The sequence below is a fragment of the Notolepis coatsorum genome (assembly GCF_963971535.1).
Source record: "Notolepis coatsorum genome assembly, chromosome: 1".
NCBI classification, from domain to species: Eukaryota; Metazoa; Chordata; class Actinopteri; order Aulopiformes; family Paralepididae; genus Notolepis; species Notolepis coatsorum.
In genome coordinates this window covers 249,379,504-249,404,302 of record NC_140165.1, presented here as the reverse complement: position 1 = coordinate 249,404,302, position 24,799 = coordinate 249,379,504, and the positions used below count along the sequence as shown (strand labels likewise).

General features: G+C 44.4%; 1 protein-coding gene across 1 annotated transcript in view; it reads left to right on the top strand.

Annotated features, from left to right (window-relative positions):
* Window positions 1-24,050, top strand: part of mindy4b (MINDY family member 4B) — a gene marked incomplete at both ends in the record, with an annotated part of 119,840 nt that extends 95,790 nt beyond the window's left edge. Inside the window, 7 exons of the mRNA XM_084309715.1 lie at window positions 3,940-4,105; window positions 5,364-5,429; window positions 6,335-6,405; window positions 13,791-13,863; window positions 14,321-14,497; window positions 20,991-21,171; window positions 23,908-24,050. Coding sequence (XP_084165841.1) covers window positions 3,940-4,105; window positions 5,364-5,429; window positions 6,335-6,405; window positions 13,791-13,863; window positions 14,321-14,497; window positions 20,991-21,171; window positions 23,908-24,050 — 877 coding nt within the window. The remainder of the gene's footprint in view (window positions 1-3,939; window positions 4,106-5,363; window positions 5,430-6,334; window positions 6,406-13,790; window positions 13,864-14,320; window positions 14,498-20,990; window positions 21,172-23,907) is intronic.
* Window positions 24,051-24,799: the final 749 nt, after the last annotated feature.

The window sequence follows — 24,799 nt, the reverse complement described above, 5'->3', positions numbered from 1 at the left end:
ACGTCCGTTGGAAATAAACGCCCCAAAACGCTGGTTTCGGCCACTCTTCTTGGTGGTGACTTGACTTACTTGACTTAATCCTCTTTACCCCGTTGGGGGGCATAGGGCGTCCACCAGAGCTCTCCATCTCACTCTCTTCTGGGCCAGGGCCTTTGCCTTCTTGGTGGTAGAGCGGGTTTAATCCATATAGCAGAGGAAAACCCAATCAGTGGCATGTTTGTTCACAGCTTAACAAACATATACATGAGGGCGAACAAAGAGTGTTACTTAGGGGCTGTCTACACGAGCGCTGGGTTTAATGTAACCGTGATTGTATGTGCGCAGTTGCACTGTTCGGCCACACACAACCGGGGTTTTGCTACACTGCAACCGCGGTCTTTGAAAACCGGAGTCCAGGGTGAAGCTTTGCGCACATCCCGGTTTCAGTGGGTGCGTGTGGGCATAGCAACCGAGGTTATTCCCAGTGTTTACAGCAGAGCTGTCCCAAGTAGCGTTATATGAAAATTATTGTAACAAACTTTTGTTCGAAACGTATCGTCTGTGTTTTTTTTTTTTTTTTTTTTTTATCTTTCTTCCCCTCCTTTTTCCCGATTTTTCTCCCATCCCACCCTTCCTGGTTGTTGCGTACTTTCCCCTACTGTTGGTCCGGGAGACCGGAGACTGCTTTCCTCCGACGCATGTGCAGCCTGGGGCAGGCCAACCTGGCCGCGCAGGTTCTCACCGGGGAGAGTGTAGCGTGTGGGAGGCCACACTATCTCTCCTCAGATCCAACCCCCGCTGAGCAGGCGCCCCGACCGAACTGTAGGGGTTGCTGTCCACAACGCCCAGGACCCACCCTTCAGCTTCCCACCCCCTGATACAGCCAATTGTATCAGCGTGAGAGGACAGCCAAGCTGATAGCAACGCCGGGAGCTGGATTCGAACAGGCGAATCCTAGTGTCTCCCGGTGTTGGTGACGAACGTAATCTCCGTGCGCCACCTGCCCCCCTGTATCGTCTGTGTTGAAGAGTGTTGTGATCGACTGATGATGTCTGCTGTCGCATTCCTGACCTGACGCTCAGAGTAAACCTGTAGCTGCAGCTAAACTAAACTCATGTGTTGTCAAGTTATTGTTATAAGGAACCCAGTCCAGACTGCATCCCCTTAACAATTGTTTGTATTGAGCCGTATTGTATTGTACCCATTCTGCAATGTGTTAAATAACGTTTGCATCCATTCATTCTACTAGCGTTAACGTTACCACATTATTACGTTAGCATGTAAGCTAACAAAATCGCTGATGCTAGCCTCAGCTAGCCTCGATGCTAACTATACATGGAGAATGCCATTCACATTAGCATGTAGCTAACAACACAGAGATCTTTTTGTGAGACTAAACTATCTGCTCTTGGTGGTAAATTGTGTTGATGTTGGTTTTGTTTCATCAACAAATGAGAGGCAGAACACACAGTGAATGTATCCGTTTTGTTTATTACACTTTTATTGCACTTTCTTTGCTGAAAAATAAATGCTACATTGGATAAATGGCTAACGCGAGGTATTTAACACTTTCAGAGCCCAAGCTTAATCTTGATTTACCGCTTGAATTCCCATCATCCACTTCAATGTTAGCGTTAATAACGCCTAATCTATGTTTTAAATTATGGCTATGTGTCTAATCGGCCTGTCGCTTATCAATGACTCGTTTTCCAGTCAACATTGTCGAAGCGGATTGTTTTTTTATCGGTTAATTTTCGTTTTATAGCATTTTGAAAAGCCCTCGTTTTCAAGGAAAATATAAATATTCCATGATAATTGCCCTTTACTGGAATATTCTAGAACGTTGTCATTTTTCGGCCTATTTATGAATCGTTTTCAAATAAACGCTAGATTATCGATAGTATATGTGTACGTATGCACGCTATATAGGCGATCTGAGAAATCGATTCTCTGATTTCCTCAAAACGATCGCCCACACACACACACACACATACACACACATAGGGCGAACACTGAGATCTCAGCGAATACAACTCTGATTATCCCAAGACTTGTAAAATAGATTCCTTACCTCAGATCAGATGTTCTCCAAAAAGATCATTCCAATTCCTGATCGCCATTCCAAAAATCTATCGCTTTTATGGATCCAACGCTATACTGTACATATGTATTCCACGCTGTTCTGAGGCTCCACAATGAATCCGATCGGCTCGGGTTACATGCCTCAGAAGTAAAATGTGGATTCCGGATTTTTCTTTTCTCATCCATTTTCATTGAGTCCATTCCAAAAGGGTGCATTACCATCTGGGAGATGATAGGGGGCGGTTTTTTCACATCTGAGCTCCTACAGGGGCTGCATACCAACGGGAGACTCGGTTGATGAAATGAATTCAGATCGCTAATAAAAAAATAAAACGATAATTGTCGTCGTGGGCATTCAGGTATTGGGCTGATAAAACGTCTTATCACGTTTTGGGCATTGAAAGGGTTAAAGATGGTGACTTTGTTGTTTTTAAGCAGGAAGTGTAGTGAGCGTTCAACCTTTTCTGATTGGTTGAAATGACCTTCATGTCTGAACAACATCGCCACCTACTGCTTTGGCATTGTACTACATGCATATGACTTCACTCTGTGCGGGTTTAAACCAGTCGTGTGGACAGAGTTTTATTTTTTTGCATAATTAAAAAAAGAAAATGTGTCATTAATACCCGTGATCGTGTGGACAGGGCCTTAGCTTGGGGGAAGATGATAGGAGGAGGACCCAGGCCGAGCCACTCACTGGTCCCACAGTAACATAGTGGGGTTGGAAGAGGATTGATGGGGTCTTCCAAAGTTGTAGCCAGGCAGGAGAGACAGTATGTTACAATCATGTACAGTCTGAGTGTCTCTCTCTATGTACTGCCTGAGTGTCTCTCTCTCTGTAGTCATCTCTCTCTACATTATAAATGTATCTCTCTCTCTATGTACAGTCTGAGTGTCTCTCTCTCTGTACATTATAAGTGTGTCTCTCTCTCTCTCTCTCTCTCTGTACATTATAAGTGTATCTCTCTCTCTCTCTCTCTCTCTCTACATTATAAGTGTCTCTCTCTCTCTACATTATAAGTGTATCTCTCTCTCTATGTACAGTCTGAATGTCTCTCTCTCTCTGTACATTATAAGTGTATCTCTCTCTGTACAGTCTGAATGTCTCTCTCTCTCTCTGTACATTATAAGTGTATCTCTCTCTCTGTACAGTCTGAATGTCTCTCTCTCTCTGTACATTATAAGTGTATCTCTCTCTCTCTCTCTCTCTATCTCTATGTACAGTCTTAGTGTCTCTCTCTCTCTGTACATTATAAGTGTATCTCTCTCTCTCTGTACATTATAAGTGTATCTCTCTCTGTACATTATAAGTGTATCTCTCTCTGTACATTATACGTGTGTGTGTCTCTCTCTCTCTGTACATTATAAGTGTCTCTCTCTCTCTCTGTACATTATACGTGTGTGTCTCTCTCTCTCTCTGTACATTATATGCGTGTGTCTCTCTCTGTACATTATAAGTGTCTCTCTTTCTCTCTGTACATTATAAGTGTGTGTCTCTCTCTCTGTACAGTCTGAATGTCTCTCTCTCTACATTATAAGTGTCTCTCTCTCTGTACATTATAAGTGTCTCTCTCTCTGTACATTATAAGTGTCTCTCTTTCTCTCTGTACATTATAAGTGTGTGTCTCTCTCTCTGTACAATCTGAATGTCTCTCTCTCTACATTATAAGTGTCTCTCTCTCTCTACATTATAAGTGTCTCTCTCTCTGTACATTATAAGTGTCTCTCTCTCCCTCTGTACATTATACGCGTGTGTCTCTCTCTCTGTACATTATAAGTGTCTCTCTCTCTGTACATTATAAGTGTGTGTGTCTCTCTCTCTGTACATTATACGTGTCTCTCGCTCTCTATACATTATACATGTGTCTCTCTCTACAGTCTGAGGGAGGTAGGAGAGAGGGACCAGGAGAGGGCTCTGTCTGCAGCTCTGTCTGACATCCTGTGGTCGGCAGGCGAGGAGCACAGCGCCACCGTAACCCTGGTAACCAAAGACTACTGCATCACACCGCACCTGGACTACAAGCTGGACAACTTCACTGAGAGGGTACAGTCAAGGTCAATGCCCCTGTGACCCACGGCTGGGGTCAAATAAAGGCCTGTCATGGAATGTTTAGAATGCCCATTTGTCCTCCATGTTGGAAGAGACAACAGGTTGCTATGTGTATAAATATATCAACAAAAATGAATCTTGAATTTTTACTGAATCTTGCAAACATGTCACAGAGGAACAGTGATGCTTTTCCAGTGTTTTACCTGCACAGAAGTGAGCCATTTTCTTTTGAAAGTGGTTATCAGTGGTTACATGCGGCCATGTTGGAAGAAAGAAAACTACACAAACATTCTGTTCACAAACATCCTCTATTGACCCCAACCCTGTAATGCATTATCTTTGAATAGTTTAGTTTTGAGTTTAGTGCCCTTGTCAGATTCAAGTCTTTTTTTAAATAGTTTATTTTATTTTTATTTTTTTATCCACTTTTTCTCCCATTTTCTATATTTTCTCCCATCCCAATTTCGTATCGTCCAATTCAACCCTCCCCTGTCACGGACGCTGTTTCTTGCCTCCCACAAGCCGGCTGCAATGTGGACCAAGTCATACATAGCACGAGTCCCCTCCGATACTCGAGGTAACAGCAGTCGCATCTTTTCACCTGCGCAGCTCGATCTCTCAATGGCGAGGAGTAACGCGTGGGAGGCTCACGCTGCCCCCGACACTTCCTGATTCTACTGCGCAGGCGCACCAACCAACCTGTAGGAGTCGCTGTCCACAACGCCCGATCCCCACCCATCAGTTTCCCACCCCATAATACGGCCAATGTGTATTAGTATGAACGACCAGCTAAACTGAAAGCAATGTGGAGTGCTGGGCTCGAACAGGCGAGCCCAGCGTCTCCGCATTCGTGGTGAGCGCCTTGCCCACTACGCCACGTAGCCGCACACCAGATTCAAGTCTTGATGCTCTGATTTGGTTTTATAGATACAGTATTGACTTACCCGTCCAGGATCACTGGAATAGCACAATGTAGATTCTGTTTTAGGATGGATTTTCTCTCTAACTACCTGTCTAGCGGATACGGACCACTAGCCTAGCTTAAAACTCCGGGAGAGGTGTTTTTGGGCAACAGCTAGACTAGTGGTCCGGATCCGCTTCCATTCATTTGAGCTAAGCTAAGCTAGTTTTCAGCCGGATAGCCTTCTACTGATCGCACAGAGAGGAAATCGGTATCTATCTTCTTGTCTGACTCTGGAGAAGACGGTAAGAGTATTACGGTGACTCTCTCTCTCATCTGTCTTCATTTCAGCTACAACTTTTCAATTTCAACCAGAAAGAGGACGTCAGGAAGTTCATATATGAGCATGTGCAGTGTGTGAGTCAACTGTTTCTATCAACTACACCGTTTAGTGTCGACAGTCTTGAACCGTTTCTATCGACTACACTGTTTAGTGTCGACAGTCTTGAACTGTTTCTATCGACTACACTGTTTAGTGTCTACAGTCTTGAACCGTTTCTATCTTCATGCTACTGGCAGATTGTTTAGTGTGCTATGCTAATATGTCTCTACTACTATGCACTCAAGACTGTAGCACTCAAGTTCAGCACTGTTTGACGAACAACATCACTTACCCTTAGCTGCCGGAGTTGTACCCTTCCTGCTGACTTGTTGTACAGAACTTGTAAGTCGCTTTGGATAAAAGCGTTCAGCTGAATGACTAAATGTAAATGTAGATGTAAATGTACTTGCTAGGGCTTCCCCCCCTTAGTCAATAAATCGGTCGGTTTGTTCTTAGTCGACCCAGACTTAATTAGTAATTTTTTGTCTTTTATTATGCTTTTGTGTTCCATGATGAATTATTTGTTTACTGAAAAAATACAAGGACACCGGCAAACACTAGATATAAAGTCCTTCTGCATGATTGCTTGTGGGAAACGTAACTTTACAGAGTTGTCGATTAAATCAACTAAACCATTCATTTACAAATTCCTGTGACTTTTACTCTAATTGACTAAGAATAATTTTTTTAGAGAACAGTATACCTCTACTCTCCTGACCAGGGTCCCCAGTCCTTCCACACCTACTAAACTCCTCACAGACGTGTCTGTTCATTGGTCTGTGATGAAGGTGAAGGCATGTTGATGTTGAGTCATCTTCTTCTTCTTCTTCTTCTTCTTCTTCTTCTTCTTCTTCTTCTTCTTCTTCTTCTTCTTCTTCTTCTTCTTCTTCTTCTTCTTCTTCTTCTTCTTCTTCTTCTTCTTCTTCTTCTTCTTCTGTAGTTTAAGGAGGAGGGGAGTCATGGAGTCATTCTGTTCCTCTACAGCCTGATCTTCTCCAGAACCATCAGCAGGTAATAACCACATCAGTAATATGCTGCTTGTTGAAGCAATATAGATGATCAACTTTATATCACTACATTTTTGCTACAAATTTGCTTATTCACAAATCAAAACAAGGCTGGGAATTGGGAAAACCAGGAAGTTCTTTCCAGAACCAATTGGGGGACCATGCTGTTTTATCATAAATCGATCAATACAGACTGTATTAATTAATGTTGTGTTTCTTTTTCAAATGTAGCCAAGAGTAAAGACCCTAACCCTATCAAAACAGCAGTCAAAGTGTATATTTTCAGCACTGTTTGTTTACCGATGTTTTAACAATTTCCCGGAAATAAGACTTTATCGGAATAATGCTAATTCGATCTCTCTTTTATCGTAAAACCCAGAGTAAAACCCAGATTTAGCATTTTCCCTATCCATAGATGTATTCTCCCCGTCCCAATTTTTTGTCATTGTACCAATTCCCCCCCCTCCCCTACCTGGTTGTTGTGCGCATTTTCTCCTACTGGTCGGTACAAGGGAACCCTGAAGTATCTGCACGCTTCCTCCGACACGTGCAGCGACAGCCAGTGGCTCTCTTCTCACCTGGCAGCGAGGGCTCTCATTGGTGAAGTGTAACTCGTGGGAGGTCACGCTGCCTTCCTCAAGTCCTGCCTCCGCTGAGCAAGCGCCCAGACCTGACCTATAGGCGTCGCTGTCCACAACGCCAGTTTCCCACCCACGGCTTCCCTCCCCCTAACCCAGCCAAACGAGTTAGTATAGCGATCAGCCCAAACCAAGGCAATGCTGACTCCGGGAGTCGAGACCGCAGCCTCTTGTATTGGTGACGAGCGCAATCTCCGCTACGCCACCTGACAGCCCATAATTCAATTTTGAATGTATAATTCAAATGGATTATAATTATTACTGTATTTACAAATCCTTCTGTTTAATCATCTTCCCTTTATTCATTTGCTTAGATTTTTTTATACAATTGATATCAAGAAGGTGCTGAATCAGAAGAACTGTAATGTTAGCATGGTGTTATTCACTGGCAAAGATGTTTCTGAAAATAGGGCTACAGCTTAACCGGTTGGAGTATTTAGAAGCAACACCTGACCTAACATCTCTCCTCTTTAAGCTAGACATTTAGAAGCAACACCTAACATCTCTACTCTTTAAGCTGGACGTATTTAGAAGCAACACCTAACATCTCTACTCTTAAGCTAGAAGTATTTAGAAGCAACACCTAACATCTGAATGAATGAATGAATGAATGAATGAATGAATGAATGAATGAATGAAAACTTTATTTAACAGATTGCAGAATGGGCACAATACAGTACGGCTCAATACATACAATTGTTAAGGGGATGCAGACCTGAGAAAGACGTTTGTCTTGTTTCCATCAGGGTCCCCCATTTTCAATTCATATAGACATATATGACATACATGACATACAGATAGTCAGTACTGCTACATCTATACATTTATGACATACCAGATTTGCAAATACAGTACTGTTTGTGATACAGAAGGAGTCAAGAAAAGGGAGTATATACATTTGACGTAGAAACTGTACATTGGAGGTTGGGTGGGGGGGGTTGGGTACATTGGGATATTGACAACCATACTGGGTAATTTACATTGGAGGTGGTTGGGGGGGGGGGGGGGGGGCGGGGGGCATACTGTATAAACAAGTAACACTGTACATTGAGGGGGGGGGGGAGGAGACACTGTACAAACAAACACAATTGTACATTGAACTATTGACAAAACCATACTAGGTAAATGACTGTACATTGGAGGGGGTTGGAATGATTGGGTTAGGATATTTACAGGGGCCAGTGTTGAATTGCAGTCTCCCGTAGGTGTCCCTTGAGAGAGGTTTTGAAAGTGGGTAGTGATCCACATTCCTTTACAGCTTTGGGTAGGGCGTTCCACATTGATGTGGCATAATTGCGAAACGTGTTTAGTCCCTTATTTAAGCTAGAAGTATTTAGAAGCAACACCTAACATCTCTACTCTTAAGCTAGAAGTATTTAGAAGCAACACCTAACATCTCTACTCTTTAAGCTATAAGTATTTAGAAGCAACACCTAACATCTCTACTCTTTAGTATTTAGAAGCAACACCTAACATCTCTACTCTTTAAGCTAGATGTAGATTACGCTTTGTCACAGGATGTGGCAATCGAGTGCACCATTGCACCCTATATGCCATTGCAAGTTACCCATCTCTACAAATACGGTGATTTTCTCGATGGCTCTCTCTTGTGCACAAAGCTCTGCTTAAACTGGTTCCCTCGTACCTAAGCGTGCTTCTGTGCACTAAGCAATACAAGTATGCCCTTCGTTCTCAAGCTGCTCTAAAACTGGATGTTCCCTATATGATAACTGAATTGGGAAAAAGGGCTTTTAAATATGCTGCTCCTTCATCCTGGAACAAGATACAGGAGGACCTAAAATTACCAGGACTGGTCACCCTCTGAGAATTTAAAGCCATTTTAAAATCCTACGAATTCAGTTCCCTCGGACAGTGCAACTGTGTTTGATAACTTGCCTGTTTGATAACTTGCCTGAAATTAGAGCTTGCTGTGAATGTTTTATCTGTATTTTATTGTGATGTTCTTTTTTTATGTTGAAACTTTCTGCTGCCTTGCTTGGCCAGATCGCTCTTGAAAAAGATATTTTAATGTCAATGATGCTTATCTGGTTAAATAAAGGATTTGATTGATTGATTGATTGATTGATGTATTTAGAAGCTACACCTAACACCTCTCCTCGTTAAGCTAGAAGTATTCAGAAACAACATCTAACATCTCTACTCTTTAAGCTTGTGAGGATTCGCCTGTCCCTGGACCTCTTTTCCCTGTCTCCTACTCTTCACCAGCCCCCACCCTTGCGAGAACTTTTCCCTGTCTCCTACTCTTCACCAGCCCCCACCCTTGGACATTCTTGTTCCTCTACCTTCACGCACCTGTTGGGAGTTTGCAATCAGCTCGGGAGAGTACTTAGGTTGCAGACTCCCCTCCAGTCCTTGTCGGGTCGTTTTGTGTTCTGGACTCTGTGTTCGTTCTGTATTCTGTACGTTACCATCACCTGCCGCGTCTCCGGCGTGAGACGACGTGCCAGCCATCACCACCTGTCGCCGTTTGCCTGGAGTGGGACACCGCCTTCGCTCTCTAATTCTCTACGGGAGGTTTCCAGTGTTCCCACTCCAGACGTCAAGCCGGCTCGCCATCGCTCCCGATTCCACGGGAGGAAGGCGTCTCTTCGTGATCCTCGTTCCTGGGGTGAGGCTCGTTGTCGCTCCCTATTATTCCACGGGAGGATGGCGTGTGCTCATCCCGTTCCCCTCGGACCCCGGCTCGTCGTCGCTCCCTATTATTCCACGGGAGGATGGCGTGTGCCCATCCCGTTTCCCCTCGGACCCAGGCTCGCCGTCGCTCCCTATTATTCCACGGGAGGATGGCGTGTGCCCATCCCGTTTCCCCTCGGACCCAGGCTCGCCGTCGCTCCCTAGTATTCCATGGGAGGATGGCGTGTGCCCATCCCGTTTCCCCTCGGACCCCCTTTGTTCTGTGCTGCCCGTCTGCAGCATCCGAGGAGGAGGAGGAGGATTCCTTCCTGAGCAGCAGAGCCCTACTCGGTGTAGGGAGGGGAGGAGGATCTCCGTGCCCGGCCTCCGCTGTCGGGCCCCTGTCCCCGTGCCAGGCCTCCGCCGTCGGGCCCCTGTCCCCGTGCCAGGCCTCCGCCGTCGGGCTCCTGTCCCGGTGCCCGGTCTCCGCCGTCGGGCCCCTGTCCCCGTGCCCGGCCTCCGCCGTCGTAACCCTGTCCTCATCCCTGTAAGCGGTCCTGGCCCTGACACTTAGCCCTGACACTTAGCCCTGGTCCTGGCCCTGACACTTAGCCCTGGCCCTTAGCTCTGGTCCTGGCCCTGACACTTAGCCCTGGCCCTTAGCTCTGGTCCTGGCCCTGACACTTAGCCCTGGCCCTTAGCTCTGGTCCTGGCCCTGACACTTAGGGCCTTTTCTCACTCACCCTATTTGTTTCTATTTCGTTCCGTTCTGCCCGTTCTGAGATCTGATGCGAACTCCCCCACCCCCCCCCCCCCCCCCTCTCCCCCCTCTAGTTTGTGTACACACTTCAGTCTGGGTGCGCTCTGGGTTTTGTTTACGGTTTGCGTTTTGAGCTTGTAAGCTTGCCGTAGTCGATGATGTCACGCTCGAAATGTAAACACAGGAAGTGTTAACACGGAGACTGGAGAATGGATGTTGATATAAAGAAACAAATAACTAATAAATATGAGGTTATATTTGAACCTCTGTTGTCAATATAACCCACCCCCCTTTTCTCACGAATGGAACTCTGTTGTAGAGTCCGCTTTTGATCGTTTTGCAGCGTTAACAATAACGCTAAGCTAACGGCTACCGCTAGTTAGCTTTATAACCTTTTACTAGTAACATTGCTCGCATCGATTATATTGAATGTCATTGATCTACTGGTCGACCGAAAATGTAAACGGGAATGTCTTAACACGACTGCGGACTCTGGATGTTGATATAAAATGAACAAATTGCCAATAAATATGAAGTTATATTTGAACCTCTGATGTCAAGCCTTGTCAATATAACCCACCCCATTTTATCACGAATGGATGGTGTTGTAGAGTCCGCTTTTGAGCATTTTGAGCGATCTACTGGTCGACCACGGCCGACTGGTTGGGCACCACTGGTCTAATAGAAATAAATGCATTCGAACAATGTATAGACATAGCAATGGCAAACAAAATTTATGACGTTATGTCAGCACCAGGCGCCACGCCCGTGAAAAGGTACAAGCTCGCAAAGCCACACCCCCCGTTCTCCCGGGGCCGACCCCGAGACCACCTCTGCCAGCTGATCCCGTTCAGCGGGGGGTGAAACGATTCAGCGCCGTTTCGCACCCCAAAAGGGGTGAGTGAGAACACTCCCCCCGTGCTCCGGGACGGTGATTCGATACAAAAGGCTGAGTGTGAAAGCCCCCTTAGCCCTGGTCCTTAGCCCTGGCCCTTAGCCCTGGTCCCTTAGCCTGTTCGCCTGTTAAAGGCACAGTGCTGCAGTTTCATATTTCATGGACTCTTGTGTTTTTTGTGTTCTCCCTTAAAGGGACTGTGCCGCTTTTTGTTATTTAATAAATATTGCCCTGTTTTGGCTTACTCTAATACCTGTCTTGTGTTGTGCGATTGGGGTCGGTTTCAAACCATAACAAAGCTAGAAGTATTTAGAAGCTACCCCTAACGGGTCCTACTAATCACCCCAAAGTACCAGAAAATACCAGAAAATACCAGAAACTACCCCAAAATACCCCAAAGTATACCCCAAAATACCAGAAACTACCCCAAAATACCCCAAAATACCAGGAAATACCAGGAAATACCAGAAACTACCCCAAAATACCCCAAAGTATACCCCAAAATACCATAAACTACCCCAAAATACCAGAAAATACCAGAAAATACCCCAAAATACCCCAAAGTATACCCCAAAATACCAGAAACTACCCCAAAATACCAGAAAATACCCCAAAATACACCAAAGTATACCCCAAAATACCAGAAACTACCCCAAAATACCCCAAAGTATACCCCAAAATACCAGAAACGACCCCAAAATACCCCAAAATACCAGAAGATACCAGAAAATACCAGAAACTACCACAAAGTATACCCCAAAATACCAGAAACTACCCCAAAATACCAGAAAATACCAGAAAATACCAGAAACTACCCCAAAATACCCCAAAGTATACCCCAAAATACCAGAAACTACCCCAAAATACCAGAAAATACCAGAAACTACCCCAAAATACCCCAAAGTATACCCCAAAATACCAGAAACTACCCCAAAATACCCCAAAATACCAGAAAATACCAGAAAATACCAGAAACTACCCCAGAATACCCCAAAGTATACCCCAAAATACCAGAAACTACCCCAAAATACCAGAAAATACCCCAAAATACACCAAAGTATACCCCAAAATACCAGAAACTATCCCAAAATACCAGAAAATACCCCAAAATACACCAAAGTATACCCCAAAATACCAGAAAATACCCCAAAATACCAGAAAATACCCTAAAATACCCCAAAGTACCCCAAAATACCCCAAAGTATACCCCAAAATACCAGAAACTACCCCAAAATACCAGAAACTACCCCAAAATACCAGAAAATACCCCAGAATACACCTAAGTATACCCCAAAATACCAGAAACTACCCCAAAATACCAGAAAATACCACAAAATACACCAAAGTATACCCCAAAATACCAGAAAATACCCCAAAATACCAGAAAATACCCCAAAATACCCTAAAATACCCCCAAAGTACCCCAAAGTATACCCCAAAATACCAGAAAATACCCCAAAATACCCCAAAGTACCCCAAAATACCCCAACATACCCTAAAATACCCCAAAGTACCAGAAAATACCAGAAAATACCCCCAAAATACCCCAAAATACAGTATTGTATATTTGCATATCTTGTATGTCACAAATGTAACAGTACTGTATATCTGTATGTTATGTATGTCATAAATGTCATGATTAGATTAGATTAGATGATTAGATTAGATTTTTATATCTGTATCTGTATGTTGTGTATGTCATAAATGTCATTAATGAATTGAAAATGGGGGATCCTGATGTATTTTCTGGTATTTTGGGGTATTTTGGGGTAGTTTCTGGTATTTTGGGGTATTTTTTGGGGTATTTTGGGGTAGTTTCTGGTATTTTGGGGTATTTTGGGGTATTTTAGGGTAGTTTCTGGTATTTTGGGGTATACTTTGGGGTATTTTGGGGTAGTTTCTGGTAGTTTCTGGTATTTTCTGGTATTTTGGGGTAGTTTCTGGTATTTTGGGGTATACTTTGTGATATTTTGGGGTAGTGTCTGGTATTTTGGGGTAGTTTCTGGTATTTTGGGGTATACTTTGGGGTAGTTTCTGGTATTTTCTGGTATTTTGGGGTAGTTTCTGGTATTTTGGGGTATACTTTGGGGTATTTTGGGGTAGTGTCTGGTATTTTCTGGTATTTTCTGGTATTTTGGGGTATTTTGGGGTAGTTTCTGGTATTTTGGGGTATACTTTGGGGTATTTTGGGGTAGTTTCTGGTATTTTGGGGTAGTTTCTGGTATTTTGGGGTATACTTTGGGGTATTTTGGGGTATTTTCTGGTATTTTCTGGTATTTTCTGGTATTTTGGGGTAGTTTCTGGTATTTTCTGGTATTTTGGGGTATTTTGGGGTAGTTTCTGGTATTTTGGGGTATACTTTGGGGTATTTTGGGGTAGTTTCTGGTATTTTCTGGTATTTTCTGGTACTTTGGGGTGATTAGTAGGACCCCACCTAACATCTCTGCTCTTCCTCCTCACAGACTGAGGGAGGATCTTGACTCTACGACTTCTCATCTGTTGCAGATAAGTCTAGGCAACTTTGTGTGTCGCCAGGTAAGGATACAGACTGATTTCAGTAGATATTGTAGAATGTATCAGTCTATGTATTAAATGGATCAGTCTATGTATTAAATTGATCAGTATATGTATTAAATTGATCAGTCTATGTATTAAATGGATCAGTCTATGTGTTAAATTGATCAGTCTATGTATTAAATGGATCAGTCTGTGTTAAATTGATCAGATTTAAAAGCAACACCTAACATCTCTACTCTTTAAGCTAGATGTAGATTACGCTTTGGCAATTGAGTGCACCATTGCACCATTGATCGCAGACCACCAGGTTACCAGCTGCTCTTTGTGTTTACCGGGATGTGATCAGAACATCACAAAAAAGCTATAAATTATAGAAAAGCGAGAAAACAGGAATCTGTTAAAAGAATATTTTATATTTGTCTCTTAAACTAAAACAGAAACCCTGAAAACTAACATTCCTGTTCTTTTTTTGTAGGCATTGTTGAACCTACTGCTGACGGGCAGGGCCAGTCCTAACGTCTTCAACGGGGACGTCCTGGAAGGGGCGGACGGCAGGCCCCTGGAGCGGCCCCTGCACGGGGTCCTGGCCCGCAGTGATGTGGGGTACCTGCTCTGGAGCCGAGAGCAGCTGGAGCAACACAGGCTGCCTCAGGTAGACTACTGGCTTTACTCAGGGGCGGAGCTTCCTTTAGGCGGTTGCCTAGAGCGCCACCCAGAGCGCCAAAAACTGCACCCAGCAAAAAAGAAAAAAAAAAGATATATATATATATTATTAATATTGTTTCTTTTTTTTCTGGGCAGGCATTGTTGCGCCCCCTTCTATATCTGCAACCAAAATTTTGACATTTAAAAAAAGTATCTAACATAACAGGGGTGAAGCTTGCCTAGGGCACCAAATGTGCTAGGTCCGGCCCTGGCTTTACTGTCTGCATGAGGGGGAAGGGAGGTGTCTATTCGAAGCCCAAACAACTCCTGCTTTGCGCTCTGATTGGCCACTGACCTACGGTATTACGCCCCCCTTATCTACGCCAGTTCTGGGGCTCGCGGGGCGGTGGTCTGGGGCTCGCGGGACGGTGGTCTGGGGCTCGCGGGACGGTGGTCTGCGCCTCGCGGGACGGTCCACACCCCGTTATCAGTGTTCTTCTTCCCCGCCAATGAAGTATTCACCCAAAGACCCAATACCGTGGCAACAACTACCGCACTACCGGTAGAATAAGTGTCGAGAACCGTCTTGTCGTGTTTTGAACATTTATGTTGTGTTGATGGAATCACGTTAATATAGAGAGATGAAAACAATACGTTATTTCGATTGATATGAATTGGATAATGCAGGCTGTTAGTAGAGGCAGGACTAGCGAGCAGGCTGCAGGCTGTTAGTAGAGTTGGGCACTGGCGTAGATACCGTAGGTCAGTGGCAATCAGAGCGCAAAACTCGAACGCGGAAGCAGGAGTTGTTTGGGCTTCGAATAGACGCGTAAGGGAAGGGAAACGTCTACCAACTTCAGCTGAGAAGTGTTTGACACACAATGGTGGAACGACCTTCCCACTACAGTCAGGACAGCCGAAACCCGCCCGATTTTCTGCCGTTGACTAAAAACATACTTCCTCAATCAATATCTGAAATGAAAAAACGTATTTTACTATTATGCACTTTGCTACTAAGGAATCTACCTTGCCTATATTACTACCTACTGTGCTAATATGTCTATACTACTATGCACTCAGAGTGTAACATTCAAGTTCAACACTGTTTGACGAACAATCTTACTGACCCTTAGCTGCCAAAGTTGTACCCTTCCTGCTGACTTGTTGTAAAGAACTTGTAAGTCGCTTTGGATAAAAGCGTCAGCTGAATGACTAAAACAATATTCTGTATTACCTGTCGGTCTATAGTCCTCTCACTGGCTGATCTCCAGTCTCCAGTCTTTATTAATGGACTATGGAGGTCTAATTATCATCATTATTCCTATTCGAAAAGTGTCCCGAAAGGAGGCCCTCTTCCTGGGGTGCGATTTGGGGGGCCAGGGGGGTGGGGGGGGGGGGGGGGGGGGTACAAAGGTCAAGTTTCCCAGAGGAGGGGTGACGTGGGTAGGCAGGCAGGGGGAAGGTGTGCAGGTTAGGGTTAATAATTAATAGAATACTGTCTCTCCAGGTGCGCAGCATGATAAAGACTCCTGAGCGTCCTATAATAACACTGTCTCTCCAGGTGAGCAGCATGATAAAGACTCCTAAGCGTCCTATAATAACACTGTCTCTCCACGTGAGCAGCATGATAAAGACTCCTAAGCGTCCTATAATAACACTGTCTCTCCAGGTGCGCAGCATGATAAAGACTCCTAAGCGTCCTATAATAACACTGTCTCTCCAGGTGCGCAGCATGATAAAGACTCCTAAGCGTCCTATAATAACACTGTCTCTCCAGGTGCGCAGCATGATAAAGACTCCTAAGCGTCCTATAATAACACTGTCTCTCCAGGTGAGCAGCATGATAAAGACTCCTAAGCGTCCTATAATAACACTGTCTCTCCAGGTGCGCAGCATGATAAAGACTCCTAAGCGTCCTATAATAACACTGTCTCTCCAGGTGAGCAGCATGATAAAGACTCCTAAGCGTCCTATAATAACACTGTCTCTCCAGGTGCGCAGCATGATAAAGACTCCTAAGCGTCCTATAATAACACTGTCTCTCCAGGTGCGCAGCATGATAAAGACTCCTAAGCGTCCTATAATAACACTGTCTCTCCAGGTGCGCAGCATGATAAAGACTCCTAAGCGTCCTATAATAACACTGTCTCTCCAGGTGAGCAGCATGATAAAGACTCCTAAGCGTCCTATAATAACACTGTCTCTCCACGTGAGCAGCATGATAAAGACTCCTAAGCGTCCTATAATAACACTGTCTCTCCAGGTGCGCAGCATGATAAAGACTCCTAAGCGTCCTATAATAACACTGTCTCTCCAGGTGCGCAGCATGATAAAGACTCCTAAGCGTCCTATAATAACACTGTCTCTCCAGGTGCGCAGCATGATAAAGACTCCTAAGCGTCCTATAATAACACTGTCTCTCCAGGTGAGCAGCATGATAAAGACTCCTAAGCGTCCTATAATAACACTGTCTCTCCAGGTGCGCAGCATGATAAAGACTCCTAAGCGTCCTATAATAACACTGTCTCTCCAGGTGAGCAGCATGATAAAGACTCCTAAGCGTCCTATAATAACACTGTCTCTCCAGGTGCGCAGCATGATAAAGACTCCTAAGCGTCCTATAATAACACTGTCTCTCCAGGTGCGCAGCATGATAAAGACTCCTAAGCGTCCTATAATAACACTGTCTCTCCAGGTGCGCAGCATGATAAAGACTCCTAAGCGTCCTATAATAACACTGTCTCTCCAGGTGCGCAGCATGATAAAGACTCCTAAGCGTCCTATAATAACACTGTCTCTCCAGGTGAGCAGCATGATAAAGACTCCTAAGCGTCCTATAATAACACTGTCTCTCCAGGTGCGCAGCATGATAAAGACTCCTAAGCGTCCTATAATAACACTGTCTCTCCAGGTGAGCAGCATGATAAAGACTCCTAAGCGTCCTATAATAACACTGTCTCTCCAGGTGAGCAGCATGCTAAACTCACCCTGGTCCAGATGACTGTCCTGCCGCTATTTGATTTTAGCGATGTAATCTACCGCTTGGCCCGTAAAGGTGATCTAGAGCGCTTAGATATCCTATATCACTCCGCCATTCGCTTCGCTACCAATGCGCCCTACAGGACCCACCACTGCGAGCTATACTCCCTAGTAAACTGGCCCTCCCTGGAGATTAGACGCAACATCCACTGGCTGGCCTTTGTATATAAAACACTTCTAGGCCGTAATCCCCCTTACCCGCCTAGTCCACCCTCGTCCACTCCCAAATTACCACACCCGGTCAGCCACACATATCCTGGTAAACGCCCCCCATGCCAACTCCTCACAAGGCCGTTCCTCCTTTCAGTACGCAGCAGCTGATAGCTGGAACACACTACAAAAAACCTTAAATATGGAAACGTTTATTTCAATTCGATTGTTTAAGGAAACTTTAACAAACTCCCTAGAGCACTCATGTAGATGTTTCTCCATGTGCTAACACCATGCTGCCACTATTGTTCTGTTGTCCGCCAGTTGTTGTTCAGTTCAGTTGTTGCTCTGTATGTATGTCCTGCCTTTTTAATAATGTTCCTTTGTGTTTTATTTTTATTTATTTGATTTTATCCCCCATCCCCTTTCCCCTAGGGGGCTTTTTACGCCCAAATAGGCCGTTATTGAAAATAAGAACTTGTTCTTAATTAACCTGCCTATTCAAATAAAGGTTTGATGATGATGATGATGATAAAGACTCCTAAGCGTCCTATAATAACACTGTCTCTCCAGGTGCGCAGCATGATAAAGACTCCTAAGCGTCCTATAATAACACTGTCTCTCCAGGTGCGCAGCATGATAAAGACTCCTAAGCGTCCTATAATAACACTGTCTCTCCAGGTGCGCAGCATGATAAAGACTCCTAAGCGTCCTATAATAACACTGTCTCTCCAGGTGCGCAGCATGATAAAGACTCCTAAGCGTCCTATAATAACACTGTCTCTCCAGGTGAGCAGCATGATAAAGACTCCTAAGCGTCCTATAATAACACTGTCTCTCCAGGTGAGCAGCATGATAAAGACTCCTAAGCGTCCTATAATAACACTGTCTCTCCAGGTGCGCAGCATGATAAAGACTCCTAAGCGTCCTATAATAACACTGTCTCTCCAGGTGAGCAGCATGATAAAGACTCCTAAGCGTCCTATAATAACACTGTCTCTCCAGGTGAGCAGCATGATAAAGACTCCTAAGCGTCCTATAATAACACTGTCTCTCCAGGTGAGCAGCATGATAAAGACTCATAAGCGTCCTATAATAACACTGTCTCTCCAGGTGAGCAGCATGATAAAGACTCCTAAGCGTCCTATAATAACACTGTCTCTCCAGGTGAGCAGCATGATAAAGACTCCTAAGCCTCCTATATTAATTGTTAGGCATTAGTTAATTTAGCATAGGACCCAATCGCAGACAGGACCAGGAGGAAGCAGGCAGGACGAGATGGAGTGTAATTCAAAGAGAGAGCTTTACTTAAACATAAAGCTAAATACAACAAACAAAGTACTTTCCAAAACACGAAACATGACCATGACAGTAAACAACAGCTAAACAGAATAATGAACCGACAAGGAGACAAGGAAAACACAGAACTTAAATACACAAGGTAATTGACACATGAGGGTTGATTGGTAACGAGAGACACCTGGGATGGGAACAGACTGACAAGACTAGATGTGACACAAGACTGAACACTAGACAAGAGTAACACTAGAAACATAACAACAACACAAGGAAACTAAGGCTGCGGTTACACTAGGGCCATTTCATTTAGTTTCATTTCGCTTTTCAGAACGCTGCGTATTGGCAGGCAACTGTCAAAACCCCCACCACCTCCTAATAGACAGTCTCCTCCCCACCGCATGTATATATTCCCTCCCCGCCGTATGTATATCTCTCTCCCACCCACCCACCCCCTCCTAATGTACAGTCCCCTCCCCATCATATGTATATACTCTGTCAGGATCTAGGGGTAACAGTACTGTATATTTGAATACCGTTTATGTCACAAATGTATCTGTACTAAATATGTCCTTATGCCATAAAGGTCATGTATGTTGTGTATGTCATAAATGTCTATATGAATTGAAAATGGGGGACCCTGATGGAAACAAGACAAACGTCTTTCTCAGGTCTGCATCCCCTTAACAATTGTGTGTATTGAGCCGTACTGTATTGTACCCATTCTGCAATCTGTTAAATAAAGTTTTCATTCATTCATTCATTCATTCATTCATTCATTCATTCATTCATTCATTCATTCATTCATTCATTCATTCAACTAAGAGTTAAGTTAGACGTCGTTTTGTCTCGTCTACTATATACATGTAGTACAATGCCAAAGCAGTAGGTGGCGATGTAGTTCAAACATGAAGGCCATTTTCAACCAATCAGAAAAGGTTGAACGCATCACTACACTTCCTGCTAAAAAACAACAAAGTCACCATCTTTAAATACCTCGTGTGAGCCATTTAGCCAACGTAGCATTTATTTTTCAGCAAGAAAACAAAGTGCAATAAAAGTGCAATAAACAAAAACGGATACATTCACTGTGTGTTCTGCCTCTCATTCGTTGATGAAACAAAACCAACATCAACACAATTTACCACCAAGAGCGGATAGTTTAGTCTCACAGAAGTAGAAATGGATGAAAACTTTATTTAACAGATTGCAGAATGGGTACAATACGGCTCAATACACACAATTGTTAAGGGTATGCAAACCTGTAGTTTTGGACTGGGCTCCTTATAACAATAACTTGACAACACGTTGGTAGCCGCAGCTACTTGGGACAGCTCTGCTGTAAACACTGTAAATAACCGTGCGTGTTACACATGAATAAGCAATCTGAGGAGGACAGCAAATTATATTAATTATAGCGCGATATTGCAAGTGACTCCCAGAAATAGTTCTGATGTTTGGACTAATGGACGGAGTCGAGGTCCAGCCAGGGGAGAATTTGGCGTCGGTCTCTACTGCGCATGGCCATTGGGCAGAACCGCTCCGTATCCGGCTTGCACAAATTACATGGCACCATTGTCGACGAGTTTCCAAAACGAAAACACCCTTTCAGCGTTGCCGCTAGAAAAACGCGTTTTCCTGCCAAAACTGCGTTTCTTTTTAACTTGGACATGCAAACGTAATCATTCGAAAATAGAACGTTGCTGTTTTACACCAGTGTAACCATGGCCTAACACACTAGGAACATAACACTAACAGGGGAACATGAAGGGCAAGAGACACACCGGGAGACACAACAAAAGGGGAAGAACACAGAGGAACGTAGAAACACTAAAGAGCCACCAGTGCACTAGGAGGGTATGCACCAGTGAGGGTAGTCCAAGGGTGAATGGAGGCTGTGAGGGGACTTGTCCAATGGAAGGCGGGGGGAGGTGAGGTACAGGGATAAGTCCAGGAATAGGAGGGGGGAAGAGGGCAGGACCGGGTGGAACGTAACAATAATACTGTCTCTCCAGGTTGGCAGCATGCTGAAGACTCCTAAGCTTCCTGTCTGGGTCTGCTGCATCAACGGCACCTACAGCATCCTGTTCAGTGCAAACCGCTCCCTGCTGTCAGACTGGAGGATGGAACACTTATTTACCCTGTATTTCTACAACGGACAGCCCTCTCAGATAACCACAACTATACTCATTATAGGTAGGAAATGCCTACTGTGCCTCCCCTAGAAGTAACTATCTTAAAGGGGAACTATCTTATAAATGGCCTTTTTGAGTGTTTAGCATTGTTTCCTAGCTATGTGAACTTATATTAATATGATCTATGTCTCAAAATTCTCTTATTGGCGCATTCTTCCAATTCTCCTCTCACAATATTCACCCTCACTGAACTGAGTCGTTTGAAAATGTGCCTATATGTGATGTCATATAGTCACCGCTGCATGTTAATGTTCAGGGGGGCCGGCACGGTGCCGTGGTTTAGGAGCCCAGGCTCAAAACAGCTCGAGATCTTGAGGTAGAAAAATGCTGTTTTTGAGGACTTGATTAGAAATACAAAACAATGAATAAAAAAAATATATATATTACAGAGGTGTTCCATAGACTCACAGGAATTGTGTAAAAGTGCCCAAATAGTGAAAGAAATAGTAAAATAGTTCCCCTTTAACTATAAAGGAAGGAAAATCTGCGTGTCTGTCTTTCAATCAATCAATCAAATTTATTTATAAAGCACATTTCACATGACGCGTGTCAACCAAAGTGCTGTACAGAGGGTAAATACACAAGATACATATAGACAACAATCACACTCCGTTTTATGGGAGGGCACACAGGCAAACACATAGAAAAACAGGGCATGAGTCAGTGAACGGGAAAGGCTAGTAGGTAGAAGTGGGTTTTGAGCCTCGATTTGAAGGCATCTATCGAGGGGGCGAGCCTAATGGAGGTGGGGATGCTGTTCCACAGTTCAGGGGCTGCGATAGCAAAGGCACGGCCCCCCCTGAGCTTGAGGTTAGACCTCCGGACTGTCAGGAGCCTCTGATCGGCTGACCTGAGGGACCTGGTGTTGGAATAGGGGGATAGGAGGTCTGAGATGTAGGAGGGTGTGTGACCATTAAGGGCTTTAAAAACAAATAGGAGAACCTTAAAATCTATCCTGTAGCGTACTGGGAGCCAATGAAGGGAGGCAAGGACAGGGGTGATGTGGTCTCTCTTGCGGGTTCCGGTCAACAGTCTGGCAGCAGCGTTTTGTACCAGTTGTAAGCGGGACAGGGAAGACTGGTTAATGCCTATATAGAGGGAGTTGCAGTAGTCTAATCTAGATGAAATGAAGGCGTGGATGACTCTCTGAAGGTCTGCAGGGGAGAGAAGGGCTTTGAGTTTGGCAATGGTGCGTAGTTGGAAAAAACATGCCTTTACCACTGAGTTTACTTGTCTGTCAAATTTAAATTGTGGATCAAAAATGACACCTAGGTTCTTGACATACGGCTTGACCAGGGAGGACAGGTTGCCAAGGCTGTTGGTAAGGGTGGTGACAGCGTCTGGGGGACCGAAGAGGATTATTTCGGATTTGTTTTGATTTAGTTGTAGAGAGTTTTGTGCCATCCAACATTTAAAATCATCCAGGCAGGATATGAGACTGTTAAGTAGAGACTGGTTGTTGGGTTTCAGGGAAACATAAAGCTGTGTGTCGTCAGCATAACAGTGAAAAGAGATGTTGTGCTTCTGAATGATTGGACCAAGGGGTAGCATGTAAAGGGAGAACAGGATCGGGCCAAGGATGGACCCTTGTGGGACCCCACAGGAGAGGGAGGTTGAGGGGGAGGAGCAGTTGGCGATGTTGACAGCAAAGCTTCTATTTGTGAGATAGGAGGAAAACCATGCTAATGCAGTGTCACTGACACCAACCCCATGTCTGTCCTTTGCATCTCTTGAGAACTGTTCATCCGATTGGCTTCACGCTGGATGGGTGTATTGCTGAGGACCCAGCAGGGTTCAGTTTTGAATTCCGTGCCATTTGGCCAGATGGCGGCGCTATAACAACAAACTTTAGGTTTTGACCCGTAATCTCTGACCTTGAACTCTCAGGAAAACATTTTCCCCCTGGATTCTGTGGGCTCAGACAAATTTATCCAAATCTGTTTTTTCACTACTCCACTGACACATTTTGAGAAATCATCACCAAATACAAGATGTTTTGATATTCCGCACAGTTTTGCTATAGCTGGCCTTCGAAGTTTCCTCATGCTGTAGGCAGGGCTTATATTACAAAATAATTAATATCTCCTGAACGCTTTGTGCTATTGCAACCACATTTGGTGGACATCTGTAGATATGACGTCTGAGTGACCATGACAAATGTTAGGCCATTTAGTCAATAGGTGGCGCTGTAGCAGCATCATAAGTTTAAATAGTCGTAATAGTCAAATACCTGTCTGTCCTTCGCATATCTGGAGAACTGTTCATCCGATGGTCAGGGGTATTTGCCTGGAATGTCAATAACCGAGGCAGGATCTGTAGATATCTGCCGATTCCTGTAGATGTCTGTTGTAGAGGAAACTCGTATCTATCTTCTTGTCTCTCTCTGGAGAAGACGGTAAGCTAATTTCCCCAAATGTTGCCGTGTTCCTTTAAGGTTCTATGTACTGTATATTCTCTTCCAACCATGGAGACAGTTCTGCTTTCTCTTCTCTTGTAACAAAAGAGACCCGTACCTTTAAACCAGCCAGGCGGAACAGAAAGACCGTACTGAATATTCATAGTATTCTCATGACACCTGTCACACATTTATTACCAATATGGTGCAACGCCATAAACACAACTCAGTGTCATTTAATGATGATCACCTGTTCATTACAATCACCTGTTTGCAATGATGATGTAACTAAGTAAATACCATGAATAGGTCTGACAGGAAGCCCCCTGATTCTGTTTGCAGACACACACTCCCACCACTGGGAGGCTGGTACCAGGACCGACCCAGGAGACGCGGACCGGAGGTTCCCCTCCGTGGAGATGACCATCAAAACCAAATGGGAAGGAGCCGCTATAGACTGGAGCAGCACTGTGCCTTTCTACTGACCTGGACCACGTTTCTACTGACCTGGACCATGTTTCTACTGACCTGGATCATGTTTCTACTGACCTGGACCATGTTTCTACTGACCTGGACCATGTTTCTACTGACCTGGACCATGTTTCTACTGACCCAGACCATGTTTCTACTGACCTGGACCATGTTTCTACTGACCTGGACTATGTTTCTACTGACCCAGACCATGTTTCTACTGACTTGGACCATGTTTCTACTGACCTGGACCATGTTTCTACTGACTTGGACCATGTTTCTACTGACCTGGACCATGTTTCTACTGACCTGGACCACGTTTCTACTGACCTGGATCATGTTTCTACTGACCTGGACCATGTTTCTACTGACCTGGACCATGTTTCTACTGACCTGGACCATGTTTCTACTGACCTGGACCATGTTTCTACTGACCCAGACCATGTTTCTACTGACTTGGACCATGTTTCTACTGACCTGGACCATGTTTCTACTGACTTGGACCATGTTTCTACTGACCTGGACCATGTTTCTACTGACTTGGACCATGTTTCTACTGACCTGGACCATGTTTCTACTGACCTGGACCATGTTTCTACTGACCTGGACCATGTTTCTACTGACCTGGACCATGTTTCTACTGACCTGGACCATGTTTCTACTGACTTGGACCATGTTTCTACTGACCTGGACCATGTTTCTACTGACCCAGACCATGTTTCTAGTGGCCTGGACCATGTTTCTACTGACCTGGACCATGTTT